We start from the raw sequence: 12,029 nt of genomic DNA, 5'->3' as shown, positions 1-12,029 counted from the left end.
GAGAAACAATCAACCAGCACCATGCAGTCCTTGGCTTGGTGGGGTGCCAATTTCTCCATTATTGTGTTGGGCACGCAGTCCCCTTCACTCCAGCTAACTCCCCGTGCCAAATAAAAAAACCCACCCAATAAAACATACCATTAAAAGAAAGCACATCTGCAAATGGTGTCTCATGAGGAGTGAGATGTCCTGGCACAGCAGGTAAATGCTGTTGACAAGGAAGATGAATTGGGGCACATTCCTCACCAGCCCTCATCCTCCACCGCTGAGATGAAGCCGTGAAACCATGTCCATACCTCGAATCCTTCCTGGGACCCTGAGGGGATTGGAGTGGGGAAAGAAGGGGGTTGAGAAGCCACCATTCCTCTGCAGGATCCTTCCTTCACCATCAAGAGACACAGCCAAGAACCCAAGCGATGGTTGAGCCCTCAGGAGGCAGCGCAAAGCGATCTCACAGTGATTAATATTTCATTGGGAAGGGTTTAACCACCTGTGGACCTGTGACACAAGTGTTTGATCAAGTCCTGAAGCTCACTTTCCAAGTAGAACATCACACCTGGTTCCAAAGCTTCATGATGTTTCGATGTTCTACACCTGTAGGCAATGAGAGCAGTCATCCTGCAGTCAGAGGGCTCCAAGTTCTTCCTTTTCTCCCTCTAAATATGATTAATTTCAGCTCTTATGAAGCAATCCATATCCAGATTTTATCAGAAATGGAAGGCCCTTTTATTTGCTCAGTGTATTCTGCACACAGAAATCTGGCACTGTGGTTAATTTTATTTCTGTGCTTGCTGTGTTTTAATAACAATCTCTCTAGTTCCATTTGACTCTGAATAGATGTGGGAGATAGACATGAGTCAGAATAATGTAATCATGTACTGCAGACAGAGAAATACTGGTAAAAACTATGTGTAATGAATATGTGACTGAAGCGGAGACAAGAAAGATTGCTTAAAGTTATAAAATCTGATATATTTGCACATCTACCAGGTATGTGTATGCACTCTCAGAAAAATATGCAGATATACTTTCAAGAAAAATGTAAAATTATAAAAACCCCCTACTTTTGTCAAAAAATATTCCAGAAGTGCAAATACAATACACACATACAGCTCTGGAGCCGCATCTCTATGTGCATTTTCTCTCTTTCACTGTTTTTTTGAAGCTAAATAAAATAAAGACTTACCAGAATAACAAAAAAAAACATCTTCTTATGGAACTGAGCAGTTGTGTGCCAGATGTCGGCAGGAAGTGGCACGCAGCTTCAAGCTCATATAGACCAAGGCTTGTCCTTTACGTATTTCATTTTTTCCCCTCCAAGCTGAGCTGTCTGTAGGTCGCATCCCTGTTCCCCTGGCTGTCTGAAGGAGGATGTCAAACCAAACGAAGCCACAAATATGAGACAGACACTTCCACCACCCACTGAGCCACTAATTCTGCATCAGAAGATGTTTCCAAGCACATCGAATAAGCTCAGAGCATCGGACGGCAGTGACTGCCTGAGACTTGCGTAAAGGCAGCCAGGATTTGTAAGCCTTGATTAAAATCCAAGAAGAGATTTAGTTATGTTTTGACCTTATTCCTCTTATTGATACTCACAGCTCGCATAATTTCATTAAACTAACATGATGACTTCTAAGGGACACACACAGTGCAAGTGTTGAGAGACTTAGCAGTACGTATTTCTTACGAGACAAGAAACAGGCAAATTAAAATCAGCCTGTGCTGGACGCTAGAATTGCCCTGGCAGAATCAGGGAGCTAAAATTGAAATGAATGGGGCTAAACACCAATTTCCCTCTTGGTTTGGCTTTTCTTTTTCCCCTACGCGAAGTCAGCAATCCCGTCAGCAGCATCTCTGCAACTGGAAATTGCAGAAGCCTCAAGCTGTGACCCAGCTGCAGTGCAAGGACTGACATCCAGCAGGCTGGGAATGTTCCCCTTTTTCCCCAAAAAGCTGTGTATTGTTGGCAGCATTGATGCCAGTGACTAATGCACAGCTTTCAGCTGGTTCCTAAGAAAACAAGAGGTGTAAGCACACAGCGAGGTGGGGTTGGCAATGTCCCATTGCAGGGTTTTGGGGTGCTGGGGAGTGAGGACCATCAGAGCCCTCTGGGGTCCCTGCCCAGTTGCTGCAGACCCTGTTTGAATAACACAAACCCCTGAGGTCACTGCTTCTGCTCCTGCCAACAGGAGGGAGGACTGAACCTTTCAGTACCATCCGATATTTGCAAAGCAAATTTAAAGTCCCATTTCTGCTCACTTTTGCACAAAGTACAAAACCTTCCTCAAAACCACCCTGAGTTTTGACCCCAGTTTTCACTGTCCATGTCTGCCTGTCCCCTGAGAGCCTAGAAGCTGAACAGCACCATCATTTTTAACAAGATGCTGCAAATTCAGCTGAGCAATTCATTTCAGCAGAAAGACCTGTCCAGCTTCTCACAGTAATTCTTTTAAAGTGGGAGCTTAATGCAATTTAATGGAGCTGCCCTTCGTCACTTAAAGAGAGACATGGGCTTTGAACATCCCCAAGCGAAGTGGTACTGGCATAAACCCTCCTCCTCCTCCTCTATCTTCCCTGACCCCTTGATCCCGAAGGCATGCCACATCTCAGCACCGTGTGATCTTCCTTCTCAAGGCTGATTAGCCAGAGGCGAGAGCATTGACATCCTCGTGGTGACTTTTGATTGCCCCTGGCTGTGAGTGATCCCAATTAGCCTGGAAACACTGCCCCAAGTTCACAAATACCATAAAACCGAAATTTAACAAAAAGCCACCTGGGTTGCTTTTCTTCAATCCTCTCCGCTATATCAAAGCCTTTGAGAGGAGCTAAGGACAACTTTTTTTTGCCAAAAAGGGCCCACCTGAGTGTTGACTCGTGTGTGCTGTGGCTGTGCTGTACATGGATCCAAGGAGCACCCATCAGCCACCAGCCCCGCTTCTCAGGATCTCTGAATATCTGTGTGTTAGGCTGAAGTTTACCTCCACGGGAGCCGCCAAAGGGCCTTTCAAGCAGAAAGGTCACCCAGCTCATCTGAGGAGCTAATTAGAGACTACTTGCTTCGGGAGCCATCACTGCCCGCAACAAGTCCTTCCTCTCCATGCATTTTCTCCCTCCTTTTGCAGTGAAGATCTGCAGCTCATCAGAGGGGGCTCAGCAGGGGAGGACAGCAGCAGCACACATTTTAATAAATAACACTGGTGAGCTGGCTTTCAAGGCTGCAGCTTGGCGAGGGATGTGATGAAGCACCAGGAAGGAAGATTAAGGTGAAAATGAGAGCCCAGGGAAATGGCTTTGGATGCAGCCTCAGCCACACAGGAGGTGATGGTGGTCCCATCCTCTCCATTCCTCTCAGGACAAGAAAGCCCTTGAGGTGCTGGAGCGAGCTGAGAGAATGGAACAGAGCTGGCTGAAGCACAAGTGTGATGGAAGTGGCTGAGGGACCTGGAGGGTTCAGCTGGAGAACAGGAGCTGAGGGGAGACCTTCTGATCTCTGAACTGCCTGAAAGAAGGTTGGAGTGAGCCATCTGTCCTCCACTCCTATGTCATAAAAATACACAGGATTTCTTCATGGAAATAATCTGGTTTTGAAAGGAAAATTAATGTAGAGTGATTTCCCTGGGTGACTACTTCTCTTGTTCAGCACCTTTTTGTTTAGTGAAGACACTTCTGTATAGCTACATTTAAACAGAGGAAAAAAATAAATCACTTTTCTCAGAATGTTTTATGGTGTTGTTTTAATGAGTCTACCTTTCTGTTACTGCAGAATATTGTAAAACACATTCAGGGGAAGCAAAGAGAACAGATATTGCCCCACAGGCAGAAGGGGGCAAACACAGACATGCAGAGAGAAGCCGTGTTGGGTGACACAAAGTCCATCTGCGCTGGAGACCCCACCACAGAGCTGCTCCTTCTCCCTAACACCCTGCAAGCTGGAACAAAGCTGAGCTACTGACCCATACCTGGACCCAAAGGGAACCCTCAGGCTTTTGAGCGTGCCCATCAAAAAGTCCCAGAGATCATTCCATGCACCCTGCAGTGAGGTTTGCATGCAAATGTGCAAAACCAGCCAGGCTGGGCAACCTTCCAACTCAGTTAATGCAGACAGAGGTTTGGCAGTGAAGGTTTGTGTTGTGTTTAGCACATTGTTCAGTCGGGTTGGTTTCTTGGGAAGAATCAGCTGAGCAGCAGCAGATCTGACTTGTCTTTTCTGGGAGGGTTGCCTGGGTACACCGATAGGCATGGTAGGAAGAGACACCCACTCCCCCACATATTAGAGACATTCTGTCTTAAACTTCTGCCTCAGGGCTTTCTGCACATTCTGTATCTTCTCCGTGATCACTGTGTCACTGAGATGATCCCCGAACTTCTGTTTCAACAGCACCCGAATTATTTTGATGCAACGTTCATCCATCATGGGCTTCGCCTCTCGGAAAGTATTGCCCCTCCGGCCCGTGATGGAGTGGCTCTGGATGTAGTCGGATGTGAAGAGCTTGTAGAGCAGCGTCTTGCAGGCAGTGCTGATTTTCTGGTCAAACCGGATGGTTTCTTTGAGCTGTTCCTTGGTGTAGCCATTGAAGAGCTCCACCACCTCACATGGCTGCCTGTGGGGCTCCTCCTGGAAGGACAAGGATTCCAGCCTCTGCACCTTCTTCTTCAGAGAAAGGACATCCTGTTGGAGGTCCACCACCATCCTCTCCAGCTGCTCCATCTTCTCCACCCTGAAAAATTAAACCCAGAGTACATGTGTAGAGGCAAGAAGACACCGTGGCCTCACCATGGATGTTGATAAAGGATGTAACACTTCTATCCAAGCCTCCGGCAAACAAGGACAGGACAACTTCTCTACCAGGGTGCCAGCCCATTCAGCTATGCTATGCAATGCATGGAGACTTTAATGCTTAACTTTCTTATCAGCTTTAAGGAAAGACAGAAGCCCTGTCCTGCTAGTCCCAGAACGCCCATATTTGTGATATGAAACAACAGACACACTGGAAATGACAATGCAAGTGCTGTAACATGATTTTTTTGCACCCATTTCTTTGCAGTAAAACTATCCCTATTCATCACTGGATACCGGTCAAAGTAACCAACAACAAAGCAAGCAACATACAACCATTTTCAAACATGACAGATGTCATTCTGATTGTTATAGGCAAGAACTTTGTGGTCTCTGCACTATTTTAGAGCTTTCTTGCATCTCTGACTGCAGGTCCTACAATCAGAATTAAATACCTGGCTCTGATTATCAAGAGATTCAGCAGCTCTTACTTCTAAAATTGCACCATTTTGTCACTCAGCTGTGGTCTCACCACTCTTTCTTGTAGTGAGGAGGAAAACACAGTTAAGAACAAGTGCCTTCTTTTGCTAATTACCTTTCCATTTCACCGGGACCAAAATTTTTTTGAACCCTCTCAAAGTCATCCATCTCTTGCAAAACATCGAGTTTTTGTTCTTCACAGCTGGAAGAAAAAAGGTAAAAAACACCATCATGAGAAGCTTCATGCTCTTATTCATTCCTGATGAGAATTATCTGGAATTCAAAGCAAATTCAATTCTGCTTTCATTTACAGAGCAAATACAAAATATCAATGGTTCTTCATGTGGACAACCTCCTGTGCACTCTCTTTTCCATGCAGAGCAATCCCTGGCACACAGATTTGGGGAACTCTCCTGTTTGACCCACCAAGCGATCAGGATTCCAAAGCACAAGACACCCCGTTGCTCTGCAGTATCTACCAACACAAGCTCCCTTCAACTTTTGCCCTTTGGGTTTAAGTCTACATTAACCTCTGTTCAACATGAGCCCCATCAGGGCATAGAAACTGAGTGGACAGACCCCACGCTGTGAAGTTAATATATTTGGTGTGAAATATTCAGGGCCCTTGCTGTGCTTTCAAGCGTTACCTGTTCAGACAGATGTGTTGCTGGCACGGGGACAAGATGCCATCTGACTTCCTCTTCATTGCCAGGGCAACGTAATCTACAGGCAGGAATGGGAGACAAGCTGAATGAACCAACTGCTGAAGAAGTCCTGAATCTGCCTCCAGAACAGATTACCTAAGAACTCCTGCTAGATCTCATGGCAACACATTATTCCATTTGCAGAAACAAAGTGATCCAGATGTGCTTTCAAGGGCTAAACAATAGGGATTTTGTTATTAGAAAAAGGTGGTAACTAAAGGGCTGCTTCTGTTCCCATCACAAAAGACATAGCAGGCAAGGTAATCGGAGCCAAAGTGTCCCTGGACACTGCTGTTAGCCAGCAGGTAGATAATGCTTTGGTGTATTTTTATAAAAGTGCATTTACCGTATGTAGTAGTGGATGGGCAAGCAGGGAAATAAACAAATCTGGAAAGGTCTGGCCAATTGAGACACAAGGATTTAGGTATTTCAGTTATTTGGGCAGGCTGCACTGTTTCTTGGCTTGTGAAGAAAGAACTGCTAGCCCAGTAGAAGGAGTTGATGCCTGGTAGAGCAGACATCATACATTATCACACAGGTATCTCTCTTTAGACAGCCCTCCCCCAGGTTGAAAGGAGCAGAAAATGTGATCTCTAACCTTTGTAGCCCTGGGAGAAAACACACAGAGCCCTGGAGCAAAGCAGAGGTCCCTGGCAGTTCCACCCCAACCTGCTGTTCAGGATGAGACAGGAGAGACCTAAAAGCTCTAAAATGCCCCAATTTACTGCCCCGATTACCTCTGGTAGGTGGACCAGCCCTGTCCTCTTCACCCTGGGAAGTCCCTGGCACGGCCATGGTGACAAATGCGGGCGGGGGTGTGTAGGTGCTGGCTGGGTGGGGGGGCCCCACCAGCGCGCAGGGGCCTCCTGCCACATTGCCCAGAGCACATCTCTCCTTGGCTATGGAGGAGCTGCCAGCATCATGGGGCAGGCTGGCCTCGGCCGCCCGCAGCAGCGGCTTGGAAACATATGTCCTATCGCCGTGGTATTTTCTGGATGCATTCCCCGAGGTCCATTTTGGGAAGGTTTTCCTGGATTTTTTTGGCTGGGGTGGCATCATGCTGTGGACAGCTGGTTCTTCTTCTGAAAGCAAGTTAGACACCCAAGATATGCAAGGGGGTATCAGTGTTGTGTATCTCCCACCTCCCGCTTAGCGCTTTTTACCCTGATTGTAGGGCTGTGACGTTTATGCCAGGACTACAATACTCTCAGAATCCTTCCATCTTAAAACCCCAATAGAGGTAAGAAAGGTGCAATCTTCAAAAGACCCTACTTACTCAACTTCTCCAGGAGCTGTCTGTCTTCCAACAGCTTCTTCTCTAAAATATCTTTATGCTCTGTAGGAAGAGAGGATTTTTCAGCACTGAACTCATTCTCTAAAGGCTGCTCCTGAGCAGCCCCAAGTTGCAAAGCCCTGGACAGAGGGATGTCGCTCACCACTTATGCCTTCCAGCATCCCCCAGTAGAGCCCACTGAAGCCGGGGCAGCGGGCCAGCACCTGCTCGCCCACCGTGTAGAGGTGGAAGGGTTTGCGTGGCTCCTTGATGTTCTCAATGTTGATCACCCGGCTGCCATCAGGCCAGCTGATGAGCACATAGAGCTTGACCGACATCAGGGCTGCCCACCTGGTCCTGGGGAGAAGGGAAGCATCACTGCATGGCTTTGTGTTCTCCTGTGGTTAGGGAGATTAGCAAATTATGCTCTACCCAAGGCACTGTAGCCTACAGATAGAAAATACTTCTCTCTGCACCTTTTCTACCAGTTCTTGCCCTTCTGTGCTTACCTTATACTAAATCCCTTCCCTGGGACTGACCTAGGCACAGCCCCATGTGCCTTTAGCATACCCCAGTTTAATTTGGAGAGAAACTGCAGCTCCATCCATTGGCATGTGTCACCAGGGGACATGCAGGATGCCTTGAGCAGACACCGAGCAGAGACAGGCTGGTTCCCCCGCCCCTGTGAACCAGCACAGCTCAATTAACTTCAATAGGTCTACAGCAATTTGCGACAGCACAGGATCGTATCCGTGTGATATCAAGGCAGTACAGAGAATACGCTTGAAAAGACCCAGGTGTATTCCAGGAAATGATCACTTCTTCGCCTGTACAGTTATTTTCCACAGTAAATGTCAAAGTGTTTTGATAAGGAAGACAGCAAATTACCTCAATTTCACACATGGGGAAACTGAGGCACAGACTAAAGAAAGGTGCATCCAAGACAGCCAAATAGCAAAGCTGCAAAGAGCTGGTCTCCTGGGTCTTGACCCACTGACATACTCTGTTTTACCACTTACAGCTTCAGGCTTAAATCCCTGGAGAAACTGGAGTGATGGGGACAAAAACAGGCAGACATGGGGAAAACCAGATGGGGACAACCCAGCCCCTCTGCTCTGCAGCAGGATTTGGCAGAAGGGTTTGGGGACTGAGACTGAAGCCTTGTCCTGGGCACCACATGGAGAACGGCCACGGTGTCCAAAGCTGATGGGAGGGAGCCAGGACAGGGAGAGGAAAGATGGAGCAGGGATAAGCTGTCAGGAAATGCAGCTATGACCCAATTTATTGCAGTCTCTTGTTTTGCCTCCACACCGTCATTTAAGTCAAGCTTGGTTTTGATTCCTCCTGCTTGGGAGGTTCAGTTCACCCTGGAGAACTTTCTCCCTTTCCTTCCCCTCCTCCACCATCATCAGCTACAGTAAAGCTGCAGGAACCCAAAACCTTCCCCAAATGTGCCAGCCTGCCCTGTTGCCACCGACTCACATCTGCCTCATACAACGCTTTTCTCTTGGCCGAGACACACTCTGCGGTTTATTTTTATAAGGCAGCACCACATACAAATTAACTGTGCAGTACCCACCTGGCTCCCCACATCTCTGTCCCTGCCGCTGGATGCTCTGCAGCTGCATCCGACCCTCGCCTGAGCCCAGGGAAGGGCACAGACCAAGAAACTGGGATAAACGCATAGCTGAGACCTCCCAGAAACACATCTCTGGTTTAAAAAGCTCCACATTCCAAACAGCAAACAACCCCAGCCCCAAAAAGCTTTCCTTAACACAAAGTAAAAACACTGATTTTATAGATGCTGCTGCTCCTCCTGCCCCACTTACCAGTTGCTCATTTACCTTAACTAATGCAACAAAGCTGCACAAATACACACATACAGAGATAGAGAAAGAAAGAGATAAAGAAGGTATCGTAATTCTGACAGCAACAGAGCTCAGTCCTTGCCTGGTTTGCACTGCTCCAGGTGTTGAGTCTTGCAAAATGTCTCCAGTCTTTCCAGATCCCAGCTTGTGCTCCAGGAGAGGAGGTGACCGGACACTTCTTTGCCCTGGGCTTGTCCCTTCACCACAGTTGTTTGTCAGGTCTCCTTTGTCTGGCTTAGAAAGCTCCCACCTGCTGTCCCCACTGCAATGAAAAGAAAAAGACCCTTTCCTTTCTTTTTTTCCTGGTTGTTTTGTTTCAGTATTATTATTCCTGCTATTTTTCCATATACATATCTATGTTTTTTTTCCTTGGCTCATTTCAGGTCTGTTTCTTACAGGGAGAGAGAGCAGAAGAGAAGAGAAAAAGCCTTAGGTTTTTTGGAGCATGAATAAACCTTGCATTTCCATGAGTTATTCATGAATAATTCATGAAAATGCATGATTAATTCAGGTTCATGAATTATTCAGGAATAATTCTCGAACATTCCTGGTTAATTCATGCTCACACAGCGAGTGAGTCAGGCTCTGGGGCTTGGTGAATTCCTTTCTCCCTGAGACAGGAGCAGAGAGGCTCAGGGTTGGCTGCTTTGTGCCCTTCCTGCTTGTTGCATCTTAGAAGAAAACACACACACAGGAATCAAAGGGACTTCCCAAACCTAATAGATAAGGCCCTGGGCTCCTAAACCAGGGGTTTGTGGGTTTGAGTCCCAGCTAAGCTGACTCACCACCCACCCAGCAAGTGCCTCTGTTCAACAGGTGTGAGGTCCTGGATGGGGAAGGAAGGGACCTGATTTAGGTGGCAACGGGAGCACCTTGCTGCCCAGTGCAGAAGGACAAGGCACTGAATAGGAAAAAGCGCTGCACAAGACCTCCCACATGCAACCTTCTTGCAACCATACTACAACATTGAGGGAGGTGGTAGGAGGTGACAGGGTCACCCTGCATCAAAAACACCCTCCATCAAAACACCTCCTGCAAAGCAAAACAGGCAGCTTGTGAGAGCCTCCTTTCTAAAGGGAACAGAAGGCTCAACATGCAGAGTTTTCAGAGGAATGCTGCCTTGCCTGGGACCAAGGCGCAAAAAACTTACCACCCTGGTTAAAACCTCAAACCATTTAGGAACATCGTTGTGGCTGGACTTGATGATCCAACCAAAATGATGTCCTTGCACATGTGTTTGCAAGCTCCTTGACTCGGTGACCTGTGCAAGCAGAGATGTTGAGCTGGCCATGCACATCTCTGCTTTCTCTGTGCATTTCTCCCAAAAACATCACCACTGCAGTTTCCTACCACAGGGCTTTCCACAGCTGGTGTGCACAGGATGGCTGCGCATGGCGAGGGGTGATGGTCCTGGGGTCACCCCTGTGTTGGGACAGTCCCAGGGGTGATGCAGACAGGCATTGTCTGGCATTAGGGAGAGAGCCACAAGGCCAGACAATTTATTTTGTTGAGATGCTCATGAGCAAAACAAGTTTTTGCAGTGGAGCCTCTGCTGTGGGGATACTGAGCTCTGCAGCATGTTGAGACCCGCACTTCAGTGCCACTTAACAGGGGGACTTACCCTCCTCCTGAAACCAGTTGCAGTTGGTGGCTGAAGACCCCACACCTCAAGAGAGACGTCAGCACCATCTTCCCAGCTTGATGCTCAGCTTCGCAGGTCAGGCTCCCCATTTCTGTTGTGTTCTCCCCAACGTCCTTGGAGAAACATGGCCGCAGCACTGATCTGCCTTTGGGGAGGGTTTCCTGGCTGGAAAATAAAGTTCAAATCCTGACAGACCACATCTTCAGCTAAAATGTAAACCAGTAGCTTTGTCAGAGCCCACAGTGAAGAAAAGGTCCCATGTAGCATCCAGCCTGTGGTTGTCTGGGCTGGACACCAGCAGGAAAAGGTGCAGCAGGTTGGGACCATCTGCAAATGTCTGCCCACCCAAAAATCCAGCCCCACGTGAGATGGGAACATGGCAAGAGAGTGAATCCAAACAGCGCTTTCTCTTAGCCCAAAGCAGCTCCAGAGGTTGTCGGAAGAAAGGGAGACTTCAGATGTTCAGCGAGATACTAGAAAAGAACCTCGATTAGATTCACGGGGCGAGAAGATTTCTGTATCCCTGATTCGCAATATTTACAGCTCCAAGAATACATCTGTCAGCCCAGGCAAAACCAGATGTTAAACAGAGATCTAGTTGAGACAAGGTACCAGAGCAGATGCGAGAATAAAAGAAGCCATATCTGAATTCTATGTAGTTTAAAATTATGCTGCTGAAAAAGGAGAACTGCGTAGGAAGAAGAAATAGAAAAGCAATGATGAGGGGGGGAAATAAGAGTTACATGACAACGGAAATGAGATTGGATTCTGTTTTTATGCAGGACCTGGTCCAGATAAAATCTGCTTACAAAGTGGATTTGCTTAAGCAAGCATTGTTTGCTTTCCTTTGAAGAACAAACAATATGCAAAGCAAAACAGATGAACAGTCCTGGGGCAGGAGTGCAAACCACAGGAGAGGAGAGACTGCAGTGACCACAAGAGGAAGACAAATTCTAGTCTCATCAAACAACAGAAAAGTCAAGTGTCCATGTATAAATACACAGTGTTTGTGTTGAATTATTCCAGGAAAACGAGAGTCTGAAGTGAATCCCCAGTGTTTGACTTCATGAAAATTAGCAAGTCCTGATTAGATTTCCCTCCCTGTGTTTGAATACAAAAATCCCTTGGCAGAGACTCCGTTGTGGGCTGCACGTAGAATTATTATTTTCAGGAACCTCTGCTTCTGCATTTCCCAATTCTTTGACAACAAATCCCACACTGTGCCCCCAGCATCAGGACACGTTTCGCTCTCCAAGCTGCACTTGCTGAGATTTAGATTTCA

General features: G+C 47.2%; 1 protein-coding gene across 5 annotated transcripts in view; it reads right to left on the bottom strand.

Moving 5' to 3' along the window:
* Nucleotides 1–3,709: 3,709 nt before the first annotated feature.
* Nucleotides 3,710–12,029, bottom strand: part of LOC110356137 (uncharacterized) — a 36,809-nt gene continuing 28,489 nt past the window's right edge. Inside the window, exons 4-11 of one of the 5 annotated variants that reach the window (XM_065032296.1) lie at nucleotides 10,727–10,912; nucleotides 9,188–9,367; nucleotides 7,401–7,594; nucleotides 7,241–7,300; nucleotides 6,702–7,046; nucleotides 5,908–5,983; nucleotides 5,376–5,462; nucleotides 3,710–4,721 (exon numbers count right to left, since the gene is read on the bottom strand). In XM_065032296.1, the coding sequence (XP_064888368.1) occupies nucleotides 4,274–4,721; nucleotides 5,376–5,462; nucleotides 5,908–5,983; nucleotides 6,702–7,046; nucleotides 7,241–7,300; nucleotides 7,401–7,594; nucleotides 9,188–9,367; nucleotides 10,727–10,836 (1,500 nt within the window). In that variant the 5' untranslated portion in view covers nucleotides 10,837–10,912 and the 3' untranslated portion in view covers nucleotides 3,710–4,273. Of the gene's footprint in view, nucleotides 4,722–5,375; nucleotides 5,463–5,907; nucleotides 5,984–6,701; nucleotides 7,047–7,240; nucleotides 7,301–7,400; nucleotides 7,636–9,187; nucleotides 9,368–9,501; nucleotides 9,745–10,726; nucleotides 11,578–12,029 lie in introns of those variants that run through there. The other 4 variants (XM_065032295.1, XM_065032298.1, XM_065032299.1 and 1 more) reach the window with 4 other exon arrangements.

The sequence above is a fragment of the Columba livia genome, chromosome 16 (genome assembly GCF_036013475.1).
Source record: "Columba livia isolate bColLiv1 breed racing homer chromosome 16, bColLiv1.pat.W.v2, whole genome shotgun sequence".
NCBI lineage: Eukaryota > Metazoa > Chordata > Aves > Columbiformes > Columbidae > Columba > Columba livia.
This window is presented reverse-complemented; position numbering and strand designations above follow the sequence as displayed.